General features: G+C 36.2%; 1 protein-coding gene across 2 annotated transcripts in view; it reads left to right on the forward strand.

Moving 5' to 3' along the window:
* STRN (striatin) overlaps positions 1-24,706 on the forward strand; it is a 94,292-nt gene extending 69,586 nt beyond the window's left edge. For both annotated transcript variants that reach the window (XM_023251959.2, XM_023251960.2), the window contains 8 exons: positions 4,213-4,388; positions 6,497-6,544; positions 7,333-7,454; positions 10,520-10,687; positions 12,390-12,530; positions 16,978-17,082; positions 18,699-18,785; positions 18,906-24,706. In XM_023251959.2, the coding sequence (XP_023107727.1) occupies positions 4,213-4,388; positions 6,497-6,544; positions 7,333-7,454; positions 10,520-10,687; positions 12,390-12,530; positions 16,978-17,082; positions 18,699-18,785; positions 18,906-19,075 (1,017 nt within the window). In that variant the 3' untranslated portion in view covers positions 19,076-24,706. The remainder of the gene's footprint in view (positions 1-4,212; positions 4,389-6,496; positions 6,545-7,332; positions 7,455-10,519; positions 10,688-12,389; positions 12,531-16,977; positions 17,083-18,698; positions 18,786-18,905) is intronic.
* The last annotated feature ends 355 nt before the right edge of the window (positions 24,707-25,061 follow it).

Raw genomic sequence — 25,061 nt, forward strand, 5'->3', positions numbered from 1 at the left:
TCTGCATATATGATACAGGTTTTTAAAAAAATACTTGTTTCCAGTAGTTTTGTATCCTTATATTCTACATCTGTTGTGTATAAAAACACAATTTAGTTGACTTTTGTTTTTTCATCTAATATTTGACAACCTTTTTATTTTTTAAATTTTATTTAATTTTTATGTATGTATGTACTTATTTTTGAGAGGGCGCAAATGAGTGAGGGGCAGAGAGAGAGACAGAATCCCATGAGGGGCAGAGAGCGAGGGAGAGAGAGCGAGAGAGAGAGAGAGAGAGAGAAGCGGGGCTCACGCTCGCCCCATAAGGGGCTGGAACTCTTGAGTCACAAGATCATGATCTGAGCAGACGTCGGATGCTTAACCAGCTGAGCCACCCAGGTGCCCCTGACAACGTTTTTAATTGGAGCATTGAGTCCATTTCTTTTTAAAGTAATTACTGATATATTTGGATTTAAACCCACTGTTTATTTGTGCTACCTGTTCTGTGTTCTTTTTTCTCCTATTTTTAGCTATATTGGGATTCTTTTTTATAAGTCACCCCCACTCCATTATTTGGAGATTATGCAGTCTTTCATTACTCTTTCTATTGTTACCCTAGAGATTACCACACATATCCTTATCAAAATTTTAATGCACAGACCTTTAGAACACTTGTAACTATACTTAAAAAATTCCTACTGTACATATATGTTACTATTACTATATATTTTGTCTCGACATTTATCTCCTACAAGATAATGTTTTATACACTCAACATTCAGTTAGGGTTATCCATTTTACATGATTCATTTTGCTTTATTCTGTTCTCCCCTGCGCATCTGACTGTCCATCTGGAACACTTTTCTTTTACTCTAAGAACAGTTAATACTTCTCTTTGGTGAAGGTCTACTGGTATCCAATTCCCTCAGTTTCTGGTTTTATTAAATTGTTTATTTCACCTGAGTGGGTTAACTTTTATCTCTGGTATCGAGTTCCAGTTGGCAAGGTTTTTGTTTTGTTTTGTTTTGTTTTGTATTTAGTTTCACTTTAAACATTCTAAATATATTATTTCATTTTCTTCCTTCGTTTTCTGCTAAAGTCAGCTGTCATTTCTTTTATTGGTCGTTCAATGTTAGTCTGATTCTTTTTTTTCTTCTATGACTCATAATCTTCCTATGTCTTGACTGTTAGCCAAGGTTTAGTTTTCTTTTTATTTAACCTTCATGAAGTTCTTAGACCTTCTTGGCTTAGTATGTTTTTCTCAGTTTTGTATAAAGTTCTCAGCTATTTATCTTCAAATACTGCTTTTACACGTCTCTCTTTCTTCTCCTTCTGGAACTCTAGTTATATTGTTAGAACTCTCTACATCCTCTGTCTCCTGCTCCCTTTGTTATGTATTTTCCATCTTTTGTCTCTATACTTCACTCTAGATGTTTTTATGACCCATCTTCTGGTTAACTAATTCTTTCTTCAGTTATGTGTAATGTGTAATTAAACCTGTCTACTTAGGTCTTACATTGTTTGCTTCTAGAATTCTTTTTCTATAGATTTATTCCAAAATTTACAATGTTGTCTTTTATCTTCTTGAACACAGTAAGCATGATTATGTTCCCAGTTGTTTTCATTAAGCTATATAATCTTGTGTGGGCATGGTTATTTTTTATTGTGTCCAAATAACCATACTTGAAAAAATGTCTATAGAAATAACTTTAGGCCTAGGATGATACCTTCCCCCAGGGAGTATATTTTAATTTGCTTCTGTCAGATGTCTGTAGCCAGTAGAAATCTGGATCACCTCATTTCAGTTTCAGTTTTTGAGATGATTTAAAGCTGATCTGCAGTCTCTGCAAGGGCTTTTGTTCTAGTTCACGCTTCTGTCTAGGATGCAACCCTTTGGACTCAAAACCCAAAGCACAGTGGTTCACCAAGCCCCACCTTCTTGGCAGGCCCTGGACACCAGTCTGTATCTCCTTGCACTGCCCAAGCGTCAAAAGCACAGCCTGACCTCTCATCCATCCCCTCTGGAATCAGCAAATACCCTCTGGGGAGAAACAACTCCAAATATCAGGCTCACCTTTTTAGATTTCTGTCTTCCCCTAAATCCTGGCCTCCTTTTTCTTCACTATTTTTCTGGTTCTCCATTTAAAAATTATTAGCTCAGCTTTTCTACTTGTCCTCAGTACAGACTTGATCCTAATGGTCTAGTCTACATCATGGCTAAAAGCAGAAGTTCCCGTGAGATACTTTTGTCCTCTCTATACGTACCTCACAAAGATTTTGTCCCATATGTTACAGAATTCAGTCATGTCTCTAGACAAATGTCATTCTTTTTTTTTTTTAGCTGTTATTAAAAACTTAGTGTTATGTCTGTGTTTCTAAAAGAAGTCTCTAGTTCTGATAAATATATTAGTAACCTACCGCTGTGTAACAAATTGCACACGACACAGCTTAAAACAACATTTGTTATAGTTTCTGGAGGCCAGCAATCTGGGGCAGCATAGCTGTGTGGTTCTGGTCTGTCATGTGGTTATAGTAAGCATGTAGCAGGGGTTGCAGTCTTAAATGAAGACTTGGGAAGATCTCCTTCCAGGCTCACTCATGCAGTTGTTCAAAAGCCTTGGTTCCTTGCTGGCTATTGGCTGGGGACTAGTTTCTCACCCAGGAGCCTCTGTGTGGCGTTCTCGGTGGAGCAGCTGGCTTCTCCCAGTGTGGGTGTACTTGAAAAGAGAGTGAGCAAGAACACCCAAGATGCAAGGTTTTATGACCTGATTTTGGAAGTAATTTGCCACCACTTTTGCTATATGTTATTGGTCACACAGAGCAACCCTGTATTGTGGCAGGGGACTTCACAAGATGTAAATATGAGGACGTAGGGCTGATCAGGAACCATCTCAGTGGCTGTCTACCACATTAAGACATTCAGAAGGAATCTAATTGTTTTTGTATATGAAAATCTTTCAGCTCTTCAATAAGAGCAGACAAGAGTCAACTTAGTTGTTCTGCTTCTCCCCCTGCTCCATGCACCCCCAACCCCCATGCAAAGATAACCCGCCCCAGATCTTATAGTAGTTCCTTGCATCGTGTGTTCTGTCTTCTTACTGCTCCAATTGTGACCTGCCCTATCCAAATTTTTCTGCAGACTTTTAAACTTCCGGGTCCTAAGTTATAGTTTGTATTACGAGTGTAGCCTCTTAAGTCAGGCTATTTGGTTTTGAATCCTGAGTCTTCCACTTACTAGAGGGAACTCATTCAGCTTCTCTTTTCTTTACATGTCTGGTCCTTAAAGTGGGGATAATGTTGATTCCTTCATAGAGCTGTTGTGACACTTAAGTGAGTTAATGTGTGTTAAGTTTTTGAAAAATGTATAAAGTAATGAATAATGCTCAAAATAGCAGTTATTATTAGTATTGGTTTTTTTTGTCATTGTAAGTATGGCAATATTTCTTCAGTGTGTTAACCAATATGTGCCCTACTCGTGCTTAAATCTAGAATGCTTGTTAGTCATGGAGTGTAATGTAATATGTGATAGGATATGTGGTGCTAGTGTAAAGTTAAACATGAACCTCTTTGGCTTTGCTGTTAGTTGGAAATGAAAAAAAAAGTTGGAATATTCTTGGAGTGAAAAACTGCATTTTTTAAGTTGTTGAGATGGAGTCTGTGTGGAGAAAAGCAAGATAATGTTGTGTTTTGCAAATGGAATTTATTGTTTTGTAACATCTGATTGTCTCTTCCAGGGTTAACATTTTATGTTTCCAGTTTATAAACGTTGTTACCAATTTGACAAAGAAAATTTAGCTTTTCATAGAAAGTACTGAAAATCTAGAAGTAGGATCATATTCTATAATGTTAATAGGTTATTAAAGGTAACTTAGTTTTCAGGTTTTATCCCAAATTAGTTTCTATACTATAATTTAGGTTGAAATTACTTGTCTGTTGTTTTTTTAAGTCATCCTAGTAAAGACCCATTCTTGTTATTTAGTCTTCTTTCAATTTTGAATTATGTTACTTGTTTTTTTGTTGTGTATTCATTCATATTTCTTCAAAGAAAACCACTGTTGACGTACTGTTAATTTTGCCTTTTGATTTGATTATTTGCATTTAGAAATTATATTGTTTTGACAGTTGTACAATGTGATGATTTAATGACAAATCAGCAAGAATTAATGTTGAAATATAATTTTTTTCATGTCCTGAACCAGATGTCTGGGTATCTTTCTTTTGTTTCCTTAATAGATAGCAAACAATAAAGATGCATTGAGGAAGACATGGAACCCTAAGTTTACATTACGAAGTCACTTCGATGGCATTCGAGCCCTTGCTTTCCACCCCACTGAGCCCGTTTTGATAACAGCATCAGAGGATCACACATTAAAAATGTGGAATTTGCAGAAAACAGCCCCAGCCAAAAAGTGAGAATATTCTACTTTAACTGTATTTGAGGGTTTTTTTTTTTCAGTTTATTTATTTATTTTGAGAGAGAGAGAGAGAAAGAGCGTTCATGGGAGGGACAGAGAGAGGGAGAGAGAGAATCCCTAGTAGGCTCCACACTGTCAGCACAGAGCCCAACACAGGGCTCGAACCCACAAAAGGTGAGATCATGATCTGAGCCGAAATCAAGAGTCAGATGCTCAACCAGCTGAGCCACCCAGACGCCCTGTTTATGAGTATTTTAATTATCAGTTTTCAGCAGAAAAGTACTTAATTATTTGCTATTAAATTTCTCAAGTATACCTTCCAGCTTTTTCTTCTTTACCGTGTCACATCATTAGAATTTTTCCCTTCTTACTCAAAATCTGATATCAGGTTGGAAAACTGACACTGAGGGAGAAATAGTATTATCTGATAGTTTCCCAGAGCTTGTGAATGCTGTTTACAATCCTTACACAGTATTTTAAATGGTTGTCATATTTGTGGATTCCCTTGTCTATATTGAAGGTTTCTACTGTTGTTGTAAAGAGGTGTAGGCGTGTCATCATTCCCCAGCACAACCTTGCCATATTATTTATTAGGTTTGGACTTAATGATGTGGAAGGGAGGCTGATTGAGGGGTGAAGGACTGTTCTTTGGTATTGTCTTTTGGCCTTGACCTTTTAGGTACTTTCCATACCTACCAACATGTATAGACTGAAAGGCACTGTTATTCCTGTCACTTAACTGCTATTTCTTCCCTCAGCCCCTCGGTTCCTCTCTTAAGCATGAACAGACATGAGTTGTTATAATCTCTTTTATCAGTGACCAAGCTAGTCCGGGTCCCACTTGGTAGGGTACTTACTGGAGGTCGCTCTCCTGTGTCCTTGAATCAGATGGTCCAAACCTAGCATATGCCAGTAATGGCCCTTCTCTGGTGTCAGGCACTTCTGTTATTGGAAGGAGAAATAAACATGAACTGGCAAAGATTATAGAAGTTTTACTACTGATAGAGGATATCTATTGCCAAGTTTAAACGAGATCAGTGAACATTCCTGCTGTGAGTCCTACATAAACTTGATAAAATACTTGATTTATCAGTCTTCATCAACCAGTTCAACCAGATCTTGCTAAAACCAAGTGACTTCTCATAAGGACCAGGTATCTTCAGCAGAGAGTAATTATTTCTTTGTTATAAATCGTGCCTTTTGTCTTTTTAGTTCTGTGGCCACAATGGGCATCTCATTCGACCAAAGAATGTCAATGTCTCATATATTCTTGACTAAAACTTAGAAAAATATTGAAACAAGTTTCTTAGCTGGTGATAGCTTAGGAACAATATCTCCACATGTAAATAACAGTGACCTGTTTACCTTTGAGCATAAAATTTTGGAAATGCTTGAGGAGAGAATCATATAAAAAACTGTAATACAATATAAGAAATGGTAAGTAATTGACTTTACATCTAGTTTCCATTAACAGTCATGGCCAGTATTAGTGTAGAGTATCTATACATTCAGTGTTCTGATTAATGAATAAACTGATGACTTGGACAACTTTTACAAGTATCGAGGACAGATATCTTAACCTTTATGGAAATGCAAAGAAATTAAAGTGCCATGTGCTGAAATCCTGCTAATGCCTGTTTCTAGCCTAGTCTGTTTTACATGTAGACTTTTATTTAATCCTGTGAGTATTTGGTATTATCCTGATTTTTCAGTTTTGTTTTAAATATGTACAGGAATCTGAAGTTCCAAAAGAATAAATAATTTGCCTGAAGTTAGCCAGCCAATTGAATCCAGAAATTTATCTCCTCAAAGCCTATGATGCTCTTTGAGTGTGACTCTCTCTTCCTTTAGTCAAATAGACTAGGATAATGCTGAGAACACTACAATCAGGTATTATTACTAAACTACTACTAAACAAGTGTTTCTTGAGGCCACAAAAATATGTGATTGATATCAGATAAGCTGTCTTAGGTGTCCTAGGTTGAGAATGGTATATTACCACAGTGTTGGTATTTCTAAAGGCAATTTTGTGGCGTATATTCAGGGCTACTGTTTACTACTGAAACTTAGAGTGGTAAAAGTCCTCTCTCTCTTGGATTTAGGAGTACATCTCTTGATGTGGAGCCTATCTATACATTCAGGGCTCATAAGTAAGTATGTGCTTTTTCTTTGTTTTAAGTCAGCATCACTGTACATCAGCCTGATTAGAGTATTTTATTTTCTTTCCCTTAAATATTTGTGTTATATATTTTTTGTATTTAGTAGCTTTTTTCTTTTGTAAATGTAAAAGAAACTGGCAGATAATACAGTGTTAAAAACAAGTTTATCACTACCAGAGATCCTTGCTAAAATTAGGTTTTATTTGGATAATGTTTAAATTGATATCTCTCTTGCTTAAAATAAGTTGATGCAGTAAGGGTTAAATATTATAAATCCTGACCTTTGTTTTCTTTAAAGATAATATAGATTAAAAAAACCCAAGAATTTTAAAATTATGAACACATATTGCATGCTGCTCATATTTCCACATAAGCTTAAGGGTTATACTTATTCACTTGATTTAACACAGAGATTGGCATTTTTTGTAGAAAGGGTCGGATAGTGAATACTTTTTCAGCTTTGTAGGCCATATATTTTCTGTTGTATATTTTTGTTTTTAGTTCAGTTTGTTTTACAACCCTTTAAAAAAAATGTAAAAACCATTTTTAGCTTGAGGACTGTACAAAAACAGACCACTGGCTGGATTTGGCCCACAGGCCATAATTTGCCAACCTCTGGTTTAGCAGCAGAAGAGAGATGTGCGATGCTTCCATAGTATTTTTATTCATCGTAAAAAGCTGAAACATAGAAGCCATATGAATAATTAAGCACTCTTATTTCTAACAAGTCCTATTATCAGATTGATTTGGGGGAATAGAAATTGCTTTTTATCTCCCAGAGGACCAGTGCTCTGTGTGGTGCTGAGCAGCAGCGGCGAGCAGTGCTACAGTGGGGGTGCCGACGGACTGATCCAAGGCTGGAATACCACCAACCCCAACGTCGATCCCTATGACTCCTACGGTAGGTGTTTCCCCCAGGATATGCAAGAATAACTTGTCTTCCTTTTACACATTTTACATAGCATATATAAGGATAAAATGAGATATGTTAATAAATTGGTAAAAGACAACAAGGTCTTTATATGGTTGAAAAGGACTCTTGTATTTAGGAATCAATTTGATATAAAGAAAAAAGAAACAAAATGGGTTATTCCTGCAAAAAACAGTTCCCACCCTCCCAGAGTTTTGTTGATTGGAAATGGTGGCTATGACTGACCATCGTTTTCTTCATTTTGGGCATCTGTACATTACTTGAGACATTATTACACATTTCATTACTGTTCTTGACAAACAGCCTAAGGAAAATTAATGTTGGCATCATCTTCTTGATCAGTTACTGGAGTGTGTAGAGGGTAATGATTTTTAAGCTCCATGACACCAAAATACTTGAAAGGCCTTAAAAATTAAGAAGTGCCTTTAGTCTTGGGAACAGTACTGTGAAACATACATCCACATGATAATCTATCACTAGATTTTACCATAAATTCTTTTGCAAAAACTGTTTAGGAATTGACTCTTTTGGTTTCCTCTTATATTCTCAGATTTTAGAATGGTATGAAGTGTCATATTTGTCCTAAAACCATATTTTCCTCTTCACTTTAGATTAATTTTACCACCAAACCTAAGTAAAGATAAATTCGATAAACAAAAAATTTTCCCAACATATATTTAATAAACATTTAACATGTATTTTGTGAAAGGTAAACCCCCTCTCTCTCCCCGGGTCTCTTACAAATTGATCTGTTCCATATTTTTCCTTACTTCCTTTATCTCTCTATGAGAGGATCAGTTGTTCTGTCCCAAGGCAACCAGCCCTTCTCCTTTGGCTCTTGACCTCATTCTCTCTTGTTTCTTTTGAGACTGCACTTGATTCGTTCTTGCTGTCTCTCTTGCTCTCATCTTAAGCCTTGCCCTCTTTTCTCTCTTTCCACCCCCTCCACATATAACTAAATCCAGGTAGCTTCTCTCCTGGGCAAGGGGAAGCCTTTTCTTGACTTCATTTCCCTCCCTGGCTTCTGTTTAGTCTCTGTTTCCCTCATCATCTGTGTGTGTGTCTCTTTGGTGGTTGTGACTAGAATACACAATTTGGAGTTACTAATTCCATGTCCTTTCCCTGGGCATCATCCCTCTGCAGTCTGTCTTCTGGTCATTCCCCTTAAATATACCAAGATTATCAGTGACTACCTGATTGGCTGATCCAAGGGGTATTTTCCAGTCCTTGTTTTTCTAGACGTATTGGCTATCTGAAACTGTAGAACATTTCATCCTTGTTGAAATTTGTCCACTATTGGCTTCTGTGACAATTTGTTTCCTATCCTTCATAAACTTTTATTTTTCTCACCTTAGATACTGGCATTTATCAAGGCCCACACCCTATTCATTCCATCTTTTGTATGCATATTCTTTGGTAGACTGAATCCACCTCTACGGTTTTATATGCTGTTGACTCATAAATATCTTCTGTAAGCCTCAGACTGCCTACAGAACATTTCAAAGTCACCATCTCATTGTCCATAAATCCCCGCAAGTGCTGTGTTTCTTCTCCCATATATTCTTTATGAGATGGTGGCACCACCACAGTTACCCAAGCTAGAAACCTAACAGTTATCCTTGTTGCCTTGTTCTGTTTGCTATCTGCACCTTATTAATTTCCTAGTAATTAATATTTACCTAATATTAATTACCTAAATATTCCTTGAATATAGCCCTTCTGCTTTGCCCCCTTTCCCAATGCCCTTCCCTAGGTGTTCATCATCATCCCCCCAGACTGCTGGAACGGTTCCCTTGCCGTCATCTGGATTCTGTCCAGTCTGTCTTCTGCACTACAGTGAAGGCTACCTTATTAAATACCTACTTCATCCTACTGCTCCTGGAAAACCCCGTAGTGGTTCATTTTGCTTTCAGAATAACTCCCAACTACCTTGATATGCTGTAGAAATCCCACCTTAAAGTAGCCACTCTCCTCTCATCTTTCTGTCTCCAACTTCACACTTCAGTGGTGCTGAATTGCTTGTAAATTTCCTCACATGTCGTGCTTTCCTTCCTTTGTGATTTTGCAGGTGCCGCCTCCTTTGCCAGCAGTGGCTTCCCTCTAGTTTTGACTGGCCAGCCCCCGTATACTCTAGGTGTCATTCTCTCCAGGAAGCTTTCACTCAATCCTGTTACTCTCCATGGATACGATGTCAGTCACTGTTATTGTACTTATCACAACATCTTTTGAGACCAGGATAGCACTGTGTCTTAATTATCTGTGTGGCCCCAACATCTAGCATAGTGCCTAACACACCGTGTCTTCAATAAATATTTTATGATATGACAGAGAGTAGAGGACAGATAACATTGACATTTTAAACTTAACATGTGAGCCATCTTGAAAGTACTGCTTCATAGAGTCACTGTGAGGATTGATAATTACAGTTTCCAGTTTGACTTTTGTCACGAAACCGTGCTAAGTGAGCCTCCTTCCCTTCATGCACATCATTCACATGTCGGTTAGTGCTGTTAGAGGGGAAGACCTGTATGTCTCAGTTCGTGTCCACCGTGAATTCCAGGGACCTGTTGCTCCCAGGAATAACTGCCATTTGTAGTGTGGAGGTACAGGAGGCTGGTCTGAAGAAGCGTGTCCAAAGTGCTGACAGAGCTCAACGAGGAAAGGATCTCTGTTCATTTCCTCGAGGAATAGTTGTGACTTCTCTGAACGCAGATTAAATTCAAATGATGTGTGTTAACGTGCTTTTTAAAAAATCTAGACAAATGGAAAGAAGGGAAGGAGAAGGAAATACCTGATTTTTTTAAGGAGAGAAATATGTACTTTAAAATTTTAATTTATAAGTCCTAGACTCTGCATGTGCATATTTCCAAGCCTGTTTTTAGTTACTGCAACATTTCAGAAGAATAATAGAAACTAGGAAGCACATTTTGTGCTGTTATTAGACGCTTTTGTTTGTATTTCCTTTCTCTGGAATCTGAGTTACCTTTATGATTTGTTTTTTTCTCCTGATTTTGCATTCTTGCTATTTTGTGTAGATCCTTCTGTTTTAAGGGGCCCTCTGCTGGGCCACACCGATGCTGTCTGGGGCTTGGCTTACAGTGCTGCCCATCAGCGCCTGTTGTCCTGTTCAGCAGATGGCACTCTCCGATTATGGAATACAGCCGAGGCTGCTCCAGCCCTAAGTGTATTTAATGATAATCAAGGTATATGCTTTTTTTTTTTATCATTCAACTGAATCTTTTATAAAGTGTCTAATTCTAACAACAAGCAAATAAATAAGTAAACGATTCTGTAAACTCTTAGAGTTTAAATTTAATTTGAAGGGTTTTTTTTTTAAGTTAATGAAAGCATATTTGTTTGAATTTCCAACTTATGATTTTTAAAAGCATAGTATTCAATGAAAGAACACACATTAAAACATGTTTTTTAAATCAAAATATAACATCTACAGTAAAAATGGATATTGAAGACATGTCTTACTGGGTTTGACAAATATATAACTCTTATACCTCTCAAGATCTAGAACCTTTCCTTCACCTCTTCAAAGTGTCTTTGGGTCCTTCCCAGCCCCTCTTCCCATTTCCAACCAGCGGTGTGATTTCTTTCATTACAAATAAGTTTTATCTGTTCTAAAATTTCATAGAAGTGAAATCATATAATATGTACTCTTTTTGTACCTGGCTTTTTACTCTCTAATGTTTTTGTGATTCATCCATGTTCTACATATCAACTTATTTATTTTTATGTTTAATAGTATTTCATTAAACCAGTGTGTTTATTTATTTACCTTTTGATGGACATGTAGGTTGTTTCCAGTTTTTGAGTATTATGAACAAAACTACTATGAACTTTATTTATTTATTTATTTATTTATTTATTTATTTATTTATTTATTTATTGAGCTAGTAAAGAGCTAGAAGTAGAATTGCTGGGAGTTAGAAGTGGTTTTGTGTGTTCAACTTTATGTGAAATTGTCAAACTTATCCAGAGTGGTTATGCCATGTTATACCACTGACAGCATGTATGAGAATTCCAGCTGTGCTTCATTCTTAATTAATTAGCATTTGGTGTTATCAGTTCATTTAGTTTTAGCCACTCTGGCGGGTGTGTAGCAGTGTTTCATTGTGGTTTTAATTTGCATCGCTTTGGTGGCTAATTATTGTGAGCACTTTTGTGTGTGTGTGCTTATTAGCTATTAATGTATCTTCTTCTATAATATACAGATTTTTTAACTGCTTGCTTGCTTTAGATTTTCAACCATATAAAAAAATCAGATTATATTCATGTATATGTATACATGATATGTATACATATCATTCTATTCTTTTATGTTTGTAAGTACACTGTAAGTTTAGCCAAGTTTTATCCTATTCTAGATGATAAATAAAGTACCTTCTTTATTCTTGAGCTGTTTTAACTTGTGTCTGGGTTTTGATGAGTTGCCTGCATTTGATATTTGCATGACTCTACCAGTAAATAATAATTTGAAATTTTATTTTTTTAATTCCGTATTTTCGATGAGTTAGAATTCCTCATAAGAGATGGTCTCTTAAAGAATTCCCACAATGCCACCCTAAGCCTCAGGTAAAAGTGGAAGCAACAAAACTTGTAGCCCAGAAATGTTTTCCGTTTATTTTCTGAGTAAAGGCCTGCATTCTGTGAATATGTTAGCTGAGTAACAGGTAGAAGACTTGCCGAACAGGTAAGGATAATAAAATAGGCTAGGGCTAACAGTAAAAAAAGAAATAATCTCTATTGAATGGCTAATGAGCTAATTTTATTCTAATGTTGAGCCTTCTTTACTTCTTAAGGAAATCTTGTGACTATTTGTTTTGCTATATTATAAGGACATTTTCAACTAGACCCTCTGATTGCCATTCTCTGAATATGTTCTGACTCTCTTAGAATTGGGAATCCCTGCATCTGTGGATCTAGTGAGCAGTGACCCGAGCCATATGGTAGCATCGTTCAGCAAAGGATATACAAGCATCTTTAACATGGAAACGCAACAGCGCATTCTCACTTTAGAATCCAACCTAGATACAAGTATGTATACCAATTTTAAGTATTCTTTGGGTCAAATTTTTAAACTTTCTCAAAATTATAATTACTAGAGTCAACTACAAAAAATACTTGTTATTATAAAGAGTTCTGCCTTTTAAATCACAGAACACAGTTACTTGGATAAAATGATTTACAATTGATTTTAAGACTTTAAATTTATGCACATTTATAACTATATTGTTTGGAATAGCATTTGAGCTATTCCAAAGAGGAGTCAAGTCACATCCCCAAAGGCAAAGGAATTAAAAGCAAAAATGAACTGTTGGGACCTCATGAAGATAAAAAGCTTCTGCACTGCAAAGGAAACAATCAACAAAACTAAAAGGCAACCGACAGAATGGCAAAAGATCTTTGCAAATGACATATCAGACAAAGGGCTAGTATCCAAAATCTATAAAGAACTCACCAAACTCCACACCTGAAAAACAAATAATCCAGTGAAGAAATGGGCAGAAAACATGAACAGACACTTCTCTAAAGAAGACATCCAGATGGCCAACATGCACATAAAAAGATGCTCATCAGGGAAATACAAATCAAAACCACATTCAGATATCACCTCACGCCAGTCAGAGTGGCCAAAATGAACAAATCAGGAGACTATAGATGCTGGCAAGGATGTGGAGAAACGGGAACCCTCTTGCACTGTTGGTGGGAATGCAAACTAGTGCAGCCTCTCTGGAAAACAGTGTGGAGGTTCCTCAAAATATTAAAAATAGATCTACCCTATGACCCGGCAATAGCACTGCTAGGAATTTACCCAAGGGATACAGGAGTACTGATGCATAGGGGCACTTGTACCCCAATGTTTATAGCAGCACTCTCAACAATAGCCAAATTATGGAAAGAGCCTGAATGTCCATCAACTGATGAATGGATAAAGAAGTTGTGGTTTATATACACAATGGAATACTACGTGGCAATGAGAAAGAATGAAATATGGCCTTTTGTAGCAACGTGGATGGAACTGGAGAGTTTTATGCTAAGTGAAATAAGTCATACAGAGAAAGACAGATACCATATGTTTTCACTCTTATGTGGATCCTGAGAAACTTAACAGAAGACCAAAGTGGGGGGGGGGGGGGAGAGGAAGAAAAAAAAAAAAAAGGTTAGAGAGGGAGGGAGCCAAACCATAAGAGACTCTTAAAAACTGAGAACAAACTGAGGGTTGATGGGGGGTGGGAAGGCGGGGAGGGATGAGCACTGGATGTTGTATGGTAACCAATTTGATAATAAATTTCATATTAAAAAATAATATGGGGATAAAAAAAACAAAGAGGAGTCAAGTTTTATACCAAATGATTAGTTTTCAATTCTGTTTGAAGAAAGTAATATTTATTCTGAATATAAAATAAATCTGTTTTTCATTTCTCATAATTTCATTTTTTAAATCAATTTAGTTTTGTATTAATAATATTATTTGACACAGCTCACTACTGATTAGACTGTAAATCAAGTTGTGTCTCTTAAAATCTCAAATATGAAGCTTCTCATTGGATACAGAAAGTCAGGAAATAATTTCTCAGATTGTGAAAAAGATACTATAGAATCTTTTTGATTTTTGGCTTTTTAACCACTGCTTTCTGTCTTTAGGCTTAATCTAGACAAGTACATTTTAGGTTGCAGTTGACAAAGGAAGCTGTGTACATATATATTGTTGTTTTAATCTGAGAACTAGCTTTGAAAATAATTACCATGGTGTGTGTGTGTGTGTGTGTGTGTGTGTGTGTGTGTGTGTGTCTGTCTGTCTGTCTGTCTCTCCCTCTCCCTCTCCCTCCCTCCCCCCCCCCCCCCCCCCCCCCCCCCCCCCCCCCCCCCCTCTTTTCCTTGCAAAAATTTCCCTCATTCCATTTTGGCTTTCTTCATTTTCTCTTCCCGATCTGTTGGCCTTTGTTTTTTTCTGAGGTCTTAGGAGAATTGTTTGGGGAAATACACACGAATAGAGTTTTGAACTATTTGGATGTAAAAGAGAGGGGTGAAAAAATAAAAACTGATATTATGGAATAAGAAAAGGAGAAACTTTTTTTTGTCAAGAAATAATAGGTTTTAGACTCTCAATAAATTTAAAATCAATTTAAATATATGACTTAAAGCTACACTAGTAAAATACAGATAACAATATGAAACTAAGAAGGATGTGAACATTTTTGGAATTACCTTCAGAAATTGTAGTCAATTCTTAGAATGTCCTGAGTGGTAAATACTGACTTTAATGACTGCTACAAATTAATAAGATGTCAACTCTGGTGGATGAGATGGATGAACTAAACTCGGCAATCCCAATTTTCTCTTTAAGTGTGTGACAATAAAGTCATGTGACTTTTTGCCTGATACTAGAAACATTTTCTGAAGAAAACTGCCAAAAATGTTTTGAACAAAGGCAACATTATTGGAATGAGTGATAATTATTTTGAGTTATAATAATAATATGTCCTGACATTTTCTTTTTTAAATATATCCTTTTTTTTTTTTTAAATGTTTATTTACTTTTGAGAGAGAGCGAGTGAGTGTGAGAACACAGGCAGGGGAGGGGCAGAGAGAAATGAGAGAGAGACACACACAGAGTCCAAAGCAGGCTCCAGGCTCCGAGCTGTCAGCACAAATCCCGACATGGGGCTCGAATCCACGAACCGCAAGATCATGACCTGAGCCTAAGTCGGACACTTAACTGACTGAGCCACCCCAGGCGCCCCTGTCCTGACATTTCCTAAATTATCAGTTTGATTACTTTAGAGTTGTATAAATTATCAGTTTTATTACTTCAGACCTGTACTTTTATTCTTTTCTACTGTGACTACCCCTGCTTATTTATTTTTTTACTACATTGTTCTTTTCTGTAATTTAGCAGATTTTTAAAAAATTAAAGTTCAGACCAAAAACATGTTTCAAGGTAAAAGTAAATTTCTTATAGAATTAAAAAGGATGGAGGTTTTTGTTTTAAAAATCAGAATAGACTCACTTTCTGTTCATTAATGTCAGTGGTGATTTGTGATAAAGTCAAAGGTATTTGAAGCAGGTAATTGAGGTCTTGTCAGTCCAGTGAAAAGTAAGCCATTTCTACATTACAAGCTGAATACAAATACTTGCAGGAGTTTTTTAGATTCATTGTTCAATTTATTCCTAGTGTTCTTTGCATTTTGCTTACATGTCTGATTTACTATTAAGTGGAGAAACTTCCTTAAAAGTATTACTAAGTAAAAACTCTTTTGCTTCCTTCCATCATTTGATTTCTATCATAATTATTTTCTAGGTCTCAGCATAATTGAAGCTATTCTCAGAAACCTCTCTCTCAGAATACATGGGATATTTTACTTAAAGTATTTCTTTTCTTTTGTTACTCTCCTGCTAGATCCTACAGAGGATAATGCTCAGTGGTATGTTATCTCTGGAGGAAAGAAAAAAAAAACAACAACAACTACAGGCTGAGCTTTGAAACTAAAGTCTTTGTTAAGGACCATTTAAATTGAGTATAACTGAGCTTACTCCACGTGGTCAAGTGACTTTTTGTTTTATTCTTAGATAACAGGCCGTTAGTACTGGAAAAAGATTACCTTCAGTTTTTAAGATGTCATATTTTTAGGGACCACAAGAAAATCCAATAGAGTACCCTAATATTACCATTATTTTTATCTATATTTAGCTATATTTTCTATTACGTGAATGTAAATTCGTAATAACTTTACTAAGATTTTAAAAAGTTTAACTCTTTTTGAAATAATTTTAAATATGCAGAGTTTCAAAAATAGTACAAGAACTAGTTACATTTCACACGGATTCATCAGTTTCTACCATGAAACAGTTCATGTACTGTGATACGGGCCTAATGACATGTGGCCTGCTTCTCTCATTGTGCGTATAATTGAAATTCTTTGAAAGTTACTGTGTAGGGCACAAAAACTACTGTTAGGATGCTGACTATTTGAAGATTCCAAACACGGTAGACTGTCAAATGATAACCATTTCTATTATGATGAGAAAGACAAGATTATACATTTCAGAAGCTCTCTTTGTCATATTTGTCTTCAGATGATAACCATGTGATAAAGAATATCTAGAAAGAGTGGAGATTTAAATTTGGTTATCATCTACTTGTAAGTAATGATGGAACTTTATTAAAGCTGCAGAAATATCATAGATCATCAGAGAATGAGAAATGTCTGTGGCCCCACGCTCAGCGCTAGGTGGCACCCATTGATTGCAGGTGGTGGAAAAGAAAATTCTCATTTGTAAGTACCTCTACATTTGTCAGTATGGTATTGTTCAGGCACTTCTTCTTTCCTAACATTGATATTGAGAATACAGTCACAGAATAAATTAACTAAAGACATATTAAAGTCACAAAGTCCCATAGGTGAGCATTCAGTCCTCTTATATGAAGAAATAGTAGCGTTAACTAACTTTGTTGCTCTTTTTTTTTTCTTTTTCGCAGCCACCTCTTCCTGTCAAATAAATAGAGTCATCAGCCATCCTACTCTTCCCATCAGCATCACTGCTCATGAAGACAGGCACATCAAATTCTATGATAACAACACAGGTAAGTGTTTATTACAGAGTGATCAGTGTTAAAATAAATAAATAAAACCCACTGTAAGTAGGCTGACTTGGGTGTCTGTTAGTGGCTATATAGTCTAGGAATAAGCATGGAAACAAATACTCTTCCAGCTCAGTTTCTGTTCATTCTGTCCAAATCTGCTAAGAACTAGTCTTCATGATAGCATATAAAATCATCTTAGGTTATTTAAGTCATTTACTTAATGTTTTATTTATTTTTGAGAGAGTACAAACAGGGGAGGGGCAGAGAGAGAGAGGGAGACACAGAATCCAAAGAAGGCTCCAGGCTCTGAGCTGTCAGCACAGAGCCCGATGTAGGGCTTGAACCCACGAACAGTGAGATTCACGACCTGAGCCAAAGTTGGATGCTTAACCAACTGAGCCATCCAGGCGCTCCTCATGTTAGTTTATTTAATAATAAGTAGATACTATGTTTTGGCCCTAGCACCAAGGTTATCACTAGGGACACAATTGAAAAGGTCATTCAAATACCAATAAAATTGATCTCTTGCTGTGAATATGTTGGGGAAAAGTAGAAACATGTTAGAAGTAAGAGGCATATGATCATTATATTTTGTTTAAAATTGTTCAAGTTTGGGGTGCCTGGGTGGCTCAGTCAGTTAAGCATCTGACTCTTGATTTCAGCTCTGGTCATGATTTCACAGTTCTTGAGTTTGAGCCTCGGTTCATGAGTTTGAGCCCCATGTCAGGCTCCACACTGACACTGCGGAGACTGCTTGGGATCCTCACTCTCTCCCTCCCTCTCTCTCTCTCTTTCTCTCTGCCCCTCCCCAGCTCACAGTTTCTCTGTAAATAAATAAACTTTAAAATTGTCCAATGTTGGAGAGCCTTAGTGTTGGAGCTAGAAACCCCTAAGTCATTTGTGTTTTTGATTCAGTTTTCCATAGACTACTCTTTTCGGTATTATAATATTGACTATCTGGTCCCGATTGATTTGAATTACTATATGTAAGGTGGGGAGGATATGTGGGCTTTCCCATTTTTTATTAGCTTTCATTCACTAGTCAGAAGGAAATTCCTGAAGAGCTGTGTTCGGAGGAAAACACTCCATATTGGCAGCCATATTTACCTGAGTATCTGCTATTAGCTTTGTAGATATATTAACTTTTGCTGACTTCGCTTAGCTGTGAGTAATGAGTAATTTAATATTTTAATCCCTTTCTATATGTTGTTTCCACCAATATTGTGGCCAGGTTTTCCCTCCGTTCCTTTGTCTTTCCGTCTCTTCTGTTCTCACAACCCATATAATTTGCCTGTAGCTAAAGGATGCAAAGTAGGTGATTCATGTCTTAGTCTTAGTTAATGAACATGGCTTAAGGGAATATTTGTGTATAAATGACTGACTTTTATATTGCTATTTGAAAGACAGAAGTATAATCTGAAATTTAAGCTTTTGTTTCTCATTACCATGGCTAGAGTAGGAGGGAGACACATTGTTTTAGCTGTGATGGAAAAAGCTATTGATGCAGTAAGTACACAGAGAGGGGTGACTGGAGAAATCAGTGTAACATGGTAACTGGCCTATGTTCAGGATGAGGAAAGCTGTTAATAAAGAGTAACAATCTCTTTTTCCCAAAGGCAAACTCATCCACTCCATGGTAGCCCATCTAGAAGCTGTTACAAGTTTAGCAGTTGATCCCAATGGCCTGTACTTGATGTCTGGGAGTAAGTACATCAACTATGGATTATTTATTTATCCTTACTATTTTCATGTTAATGTAATTTTTCCTTTCAATTTCTTTTTCTTTTCTTCTTCTTCTTCTTTTTTCTTTTCTTTTGATACAGGTCATGACTGTTCAATACGTTTATGGAACCTAGAAAGTAAGACGTGTATCCAAGAGTTTACAGCTCATCGGAAAAAGTTTGAAGAATCAATTCACGATGTAGCTTTCCACCCATCCAAATGCTATATAGCCAGTGCTGGGGCTGATGCACTGGCCAAAGTCTTTGTATGACACAATACATCATCTTCACCTTCTAGCTCTTTATAAATAATCAACTGCACAAAAGAGATACAGAAGACCAGGGCAAGAATCAACCTGTCCTGCCCTTTTGTTCTGCCGAAGGAGCACAGAGAACATTTGTTAAAGTATAGTTTTGCAATTCGTATACTGTTTTCTAAAACTAAGGTTTGTTCTGGTTGCTGCAAGCTCAGCTGAATCTGTGAGCCTGAAAACTGTTTCAAAATTTCCCCCAACAGGAGCTATTATTTCTGAGGTTGTTCTAATTTGCTAGGCAGGCCTGAGCGAACATAGGTTTAGCCTGTCCCTATTGAGTAAATAGGGCATGCTATAAGGGATAATTAAAAAGCTTGATGACTGGGAATGATAGAGGAAGAACAGAAATTTAGACCCAGTTCTCCCCTGAGAAATCTTGTTAACCACATTAGGTAGTCAAAACAGTAATCTTTACCATATCTGCTGTACTAACCCGATGTGCATAATGAGCAGGCAGTGTTCAAATGAGTTTTTAATTTAGCTCTCCTTTCATCTGTGCACATAAAAGCACCTGGCAAAGCATTTTACCATTAGGGGAAAAAAAGAAATGCAATAATATGTTAAATATATTATTATTCAAAAATGCTAAACAAATATTTAGTTTGTAAGCAGATTTCTATATTGTATTACCTTTTTGAAAATAGATTTGGTACCATTGTAAAGTTAAGCTGTCAAAAACAGTCACCATTATCAATAGTCAGTAGAGTCTGCTTTTACTAAAGAATTTAACTTATTCAGGTTCAAGATTCTGTTTCTTTTTAAGGGCAAGCAGGGCATATCTTGATAATTTCTATTAATTTTAAAATTCACTTTATTCATGTGATATTTCTAGTACCAGAGTGGTTATCTCATATTGATGAAATCTTACCTTTTAGTGGTTGAAAAGACGGAAGTTATCTGTGAGTACTTGTTTTTCAAAATCCACATAACCATGCTTCGGATGACCTCTTGCTTTTTCTTTGTCTCTCATATTCAAATTATCTGACACCTACCAAAAACAGTTTATAATTATGTTTTGACAGCCCAAAGGGTATGGTTAATGTCAGGCAGCTGCTTTTGCAGTACTAAATAAAGCACCTGGTTTGTGCCCCAGAAGTCTTCCATTAATCTATCCAAGAAGAAGAGCCCACTGGAAATCTGGATGGAAGAGTTCAGTGCATCCCTTGGTTAAAGAGTTTTCTCTTTCCCTTCCCCTACCCCTCCATTCTTTAATTGGAGTACACAGCGTGTTTTAATAGGCAGTGTGTCAGTATTGTTTCTGTGGAAAACTGTCATAAAGGACCAGGGTTCCTTGAGCTCACCTAGGTTCCTTGAGCTCACCTAGCCTGTGACCCACATGTGACCAGCTCTTAAGATTCCCATGACCCCACTCTTTGGACCTAGTGTCTTCACATTCTTTTGTTTGCCCCAAATGTCAGAGACCAGTGTAGAAATTAGGAATAAATTATTAATGCCCAACTTTTCAGCAAAATGTATATATAGTAGTTTTCATACTTAAAATCCATATCCATAAATGTTTTAATCTTTTAATATAATTCCTACATTCCTCTCCCAACATATTCCATTGTCGTAACAATGACACTTCTGATGATATGTATATTTACTCTGAAAAAGTATTCTGGTGGTGATATGGATAGTAATTGACAATTTTTCTTTAAAATTTCTGCTTTTCTGCCTCTAGAGTTTTGCAGCATACAAGCTAGATTTGCCTGGTTGATAGACAGATATACTTTAATATTTTGACACAGCTACCTTGTCATTTCATCTGTGCTTTGGTTCACAGTGGGCTCAAGGGACTCCTTTCTATAATCGAATGAATTGACCTGGACTTGAACTCCCAGGTGAATGTTTATATTCCCATGCAGATACAGAAGTCCACATTGTGTTTGGTTCATTCCTCTTTTTGGTTCTTCAGTGAGTAAAAAAAAAAAAATGGTGTTGCTAACCTAACATTTATATAAGTATACTGGAAAATCCAGTCGGGTGCCCTTACTTGGCATGTTTATGATGGACTAAGCTATTGTTTTACCACTTACTGCTTAAATTACCTCGCAAGGTCTCCAGTGCCTGCTTTACTTACATCACTGAAATTCTCAAAACCAAGAAAGTCTCTTCCCTTACGTTTTATACCTCCTGGTTGAAATTTCTCTCTTCGTGAGTGGAAAATGACCATGAGATAGGTAAACTGTGGTGCAGATGATGGAGCTTTGGAAGTTCTTTAGCCAGCCAGTGCCGGGCCATTGGAGACCCTAGACAGAAACAGATTCCTCTCCACTAGCACTGTGTGATCACAGCCTAGAAATGAGCCAAAGCTGTCTTCCAGCCAGAGAGAAGCATAGACATGTATCTGCTTTCCCCGCCAGCCTATCAGAAATTTAATCCCCCAAATGAACAAATTCAAGATTCACACAGTCATTGAAATGCTTTCATAGTGCTTGGTTTGTAAATATTTTGGGTGAAATGTATTGGGAGAGTATGAAAATCAGCAGGAGACATGGTCCCTGCCTTATTTTCATATGCTATGAATACATCTCTGGGACTTGCAGCACCCTTCTCAAAACCCAGATGTCATAAAGAGCTCATTTGCTACTCGAACCCTAGACAGGTATTTAACATAAGTGATATAATGACCTTCAGTATTTTTCTATTGAACAAGTTTAGCGATTTTTGCCATTAAACAGATAATTAGTTATGCAAAGTATTTAGCTTTTATAATCATTTTAGTTATGACTAAAAGGGGGGAAATTATGCTGCATCACTGATAATGAACTTTGTGAAAAATTTTTGTTTATCTGACTTTCATTCCTTCAGTATTCTTGCTATAAATTTCTTTTGGAGATAATGATAAAGATTTATTTGAAAATGTCTAAAATGTATGTATATTTTATAAATATATATTATATATATTGTAGGAATATATATAATATATATAGACTATATATATTATATATATTATATATATATATATATAAACCATAGGTGCATTTTACTGTTTTGTATTTTCATTCTTAGAGGTCGTGTACACCACAGGTAATGATGAGTATGATGAGTGTTGTGCTGTTTGCTTTTGCAGTATAATATATAGTTCTAAATGTTTCAATTACTGTATATACTATATTCATTATAGGCTAGCATGCTTGTTTTAAAGACTGTCATTCTAGTTTATTAAAATCTGAATGTAAGAAAACCTGGCTATTCAAATGTGAATTGAAAAATATTCCATTCTCAGTACTGAACTATTTCCATTGAACATTCAGGATTTTTTTTAACAAAACAGATATCATCAAGAAGGCAATAGCTAGAGAATGAGAGGTGCCTTTAAAATAAAATACAAATGCAGCCTTACAGTGAGGATGAGGATTGAGCTGGGGGGGGGGGTTGGGGGGGCTATGGCAGAGAGATTGAGAGACAGAGAGAGAGTGAATGTGTGTGTGCGCGTGTGCGTGTGTGTTTGCCAGTCTGTGAAGATCCTGATTTGTGACCATCAGTGTCTTTTCAGTGTATCTGCTCAACTTCTAGGATTTCAAGGGACATTTCATGCACTGTCTTCGTGCTCTTCTGAGCACCACGTGTACTTTCCAAGGATTTTGAATGTGAATTCCTAGAAATTTCAGTAGACAGGAAAATAACTATTCTTTCATGATAGTTAAGTTCAGGTAAAAGAAGAAATTATTGATTCACCAAAATTATGGGATCTTCTAATGTTGGCTAGGTAATTTTGTAAAAATGTAATTTTTAAAGGCTTACTTTTTTAGTACTTCATATATTTCCCTCTTACACAAGAGCATGCCATGAAATTCTTCTGTGATGAAGATCCAACTAGTAAAAATTATTTTTAGATTAAACACCTGAACTAGTTAAAATACCACCTAAGAATAGTGTTTAAATGGCATCTTTCATATCTACCTCGTTGTCATTGCTGCCATTTTAATGAAAGCAAATCTTTATGACATCAGAAATGACTGGATGCAATTTCTCTGTTGGTGCTTTTCTCAGGCTTTGTCATTTAAGTTATATTGAACTAAGATGTCACAAATCAGATTGAAAGACTCAGAGTTTTGGTTTTCTTTTGAAAGAACTGCTTAAAATTTATCATCAGTGTTGATAGTGAGTGGATATAGTTCAACTCTGGTTAGTATACGTCTGTGATATTTTCAACCAAGAGCCAAACTGTTACTGAATTTACATGGAAAAAGAGCTCTAAGTACAGTTTTCTTCAGCTTACTTTATTCTTTGAAAGCTATTTCAAGGCTATTAAGTACATAATCATTAATTTTATGTACTCAGAAGTTGCCTTTGTTACTGTTACTTGTCTAGTTATTTATATAATTGCAGTACTTTATGTGTTTGACACTGGGATTCAGGTTGTATAAAAGTAGTAGCTGACCGAAAATTATATGTATATTTTTGTGAAATGTATCAATTCCAGAAGTTCCTTTTAGGGGAAGGTCCAGAAAACATGTCCATCTTTAAAAACAAAGGACAGGTCATTGGTAAATGATTTGAATCATTTTTACTTTCAGCACTGGAAGCTTTTTAATTGGCCGTATCCATCATCTAGCTGGACCTCCATGTCAGTGTAAGGGACACCAGATTGACAAAGTATTTAGCAGATTGCATCAGTTTTGTTTTTGTTTTTCTGTTTTCGTTTTTTTTCTTAATCGGAAAAAAAAAAACCCACAAAAAAACAAAAACCAAAAAACTAATCTAGGCCAAACAGAGATCCCTAGATTCCACTTACTTATTCTAGCAGTATTCCTGAAGTGGTGCTTAGGGGTCAGAATTTTCTGGATCTTTGCTAGTTAAGCTTTAGATTTGATTTAACTGGGACCACATGGTTGCCATCCCTGTGATGCAAATTAGAAAGTTCATTTTAATTTAGATTAACTTTAATGTCTGCCTGGATTTTTAACAGGCTGTGAACCAGTGAGTGCCTTGTTAATGTAGAATGATTTTCCCTGGTTGTTAGCTCCTTTCTGAAAATGTCTCAGAGAATGGTATTTTAGTTGACTTGTACAGATCTGCTAAGTTCGGTATTATCAGCAGTCAGAAAGCCTTCAGTCTACCATGTACCTCCCTCCCTACTTTCTTCTCATTGTTTGGCTGAAGTTTGCCTCTTGTGAGAAACAAATTCGACCCCCCTCTCCACACACTTTTTTCAATCCAGATTAAGAGGTATTCCTTACATGCATTCCAACTGTATGATCTAATATCTGTTTTTAGGAGGAACCACTTCTTTGTAATCCTGAAATCTACTGGTTACTTTACATCCTTCTTAACTTCAGTTTACTAGAGCTGACTCCAGGGCATCATCAGTTTAGATTCCTACTAACTTCTTTTCTCCACCCCCCCTCCCACCCCCTCCCCGCAACTGGTGGGCCCTGGACCAGATTGTTTGATCTTCAGGTATTTTTAAATTTAGTTATAATATCAATTAATGTAAATTAATCCAAATGCTAATTTTTGTGGTTCAAGAAGTTTCTTTTGTAAATTCAGGGTATGGATAAGCTAATTAAGATATCTTTATTTGGTGGCTCTAAGTGTATTATTTGTTTTTAAATAAAGTGTACAAATATAGATAATGTGCTATAGGTGTCTCATGAATTGAAATATTTTGGAATCTAGTGGATTTGCAGTTTATTATAAAATACTTTAATACAACTTGATTTTGTTTTTTCCAGTAGGGGTGGGGCAGAAGAGGCATGCAGAGGAATGAAGGAGTATTAGACAAAGTAGATGTGAGTCCAAAGTAATAAGCCAGTCTTAATTATTGATTGTGAGGAAGATAGAGAAATTTATCATTACAGAGTGTGAACCTTTGGAAAGCCAGTAAAATTAAAATACCCCATGAGATTGGATAATTGATACTTTCAGGGACACACATATATTTTTCAAGTGTTTAGTTATATATTTTTTAAAAATTACACACACATATATAAATTTA

The sequence above is a fragment of the Felis catus genome, chromosome A3 (assembly GCF_018350175.1).
Source record: "Felis catus isolate Fca126 chromosome A3, F.catus_Fca126_mat1.0, whole genome shotgun sequence".
Classification (NCBI taxonomy): Eukaryota; Metazoa; Chordata; class Mammalia; order Carnivora; family Felidae; genus Felis; species Felis catus.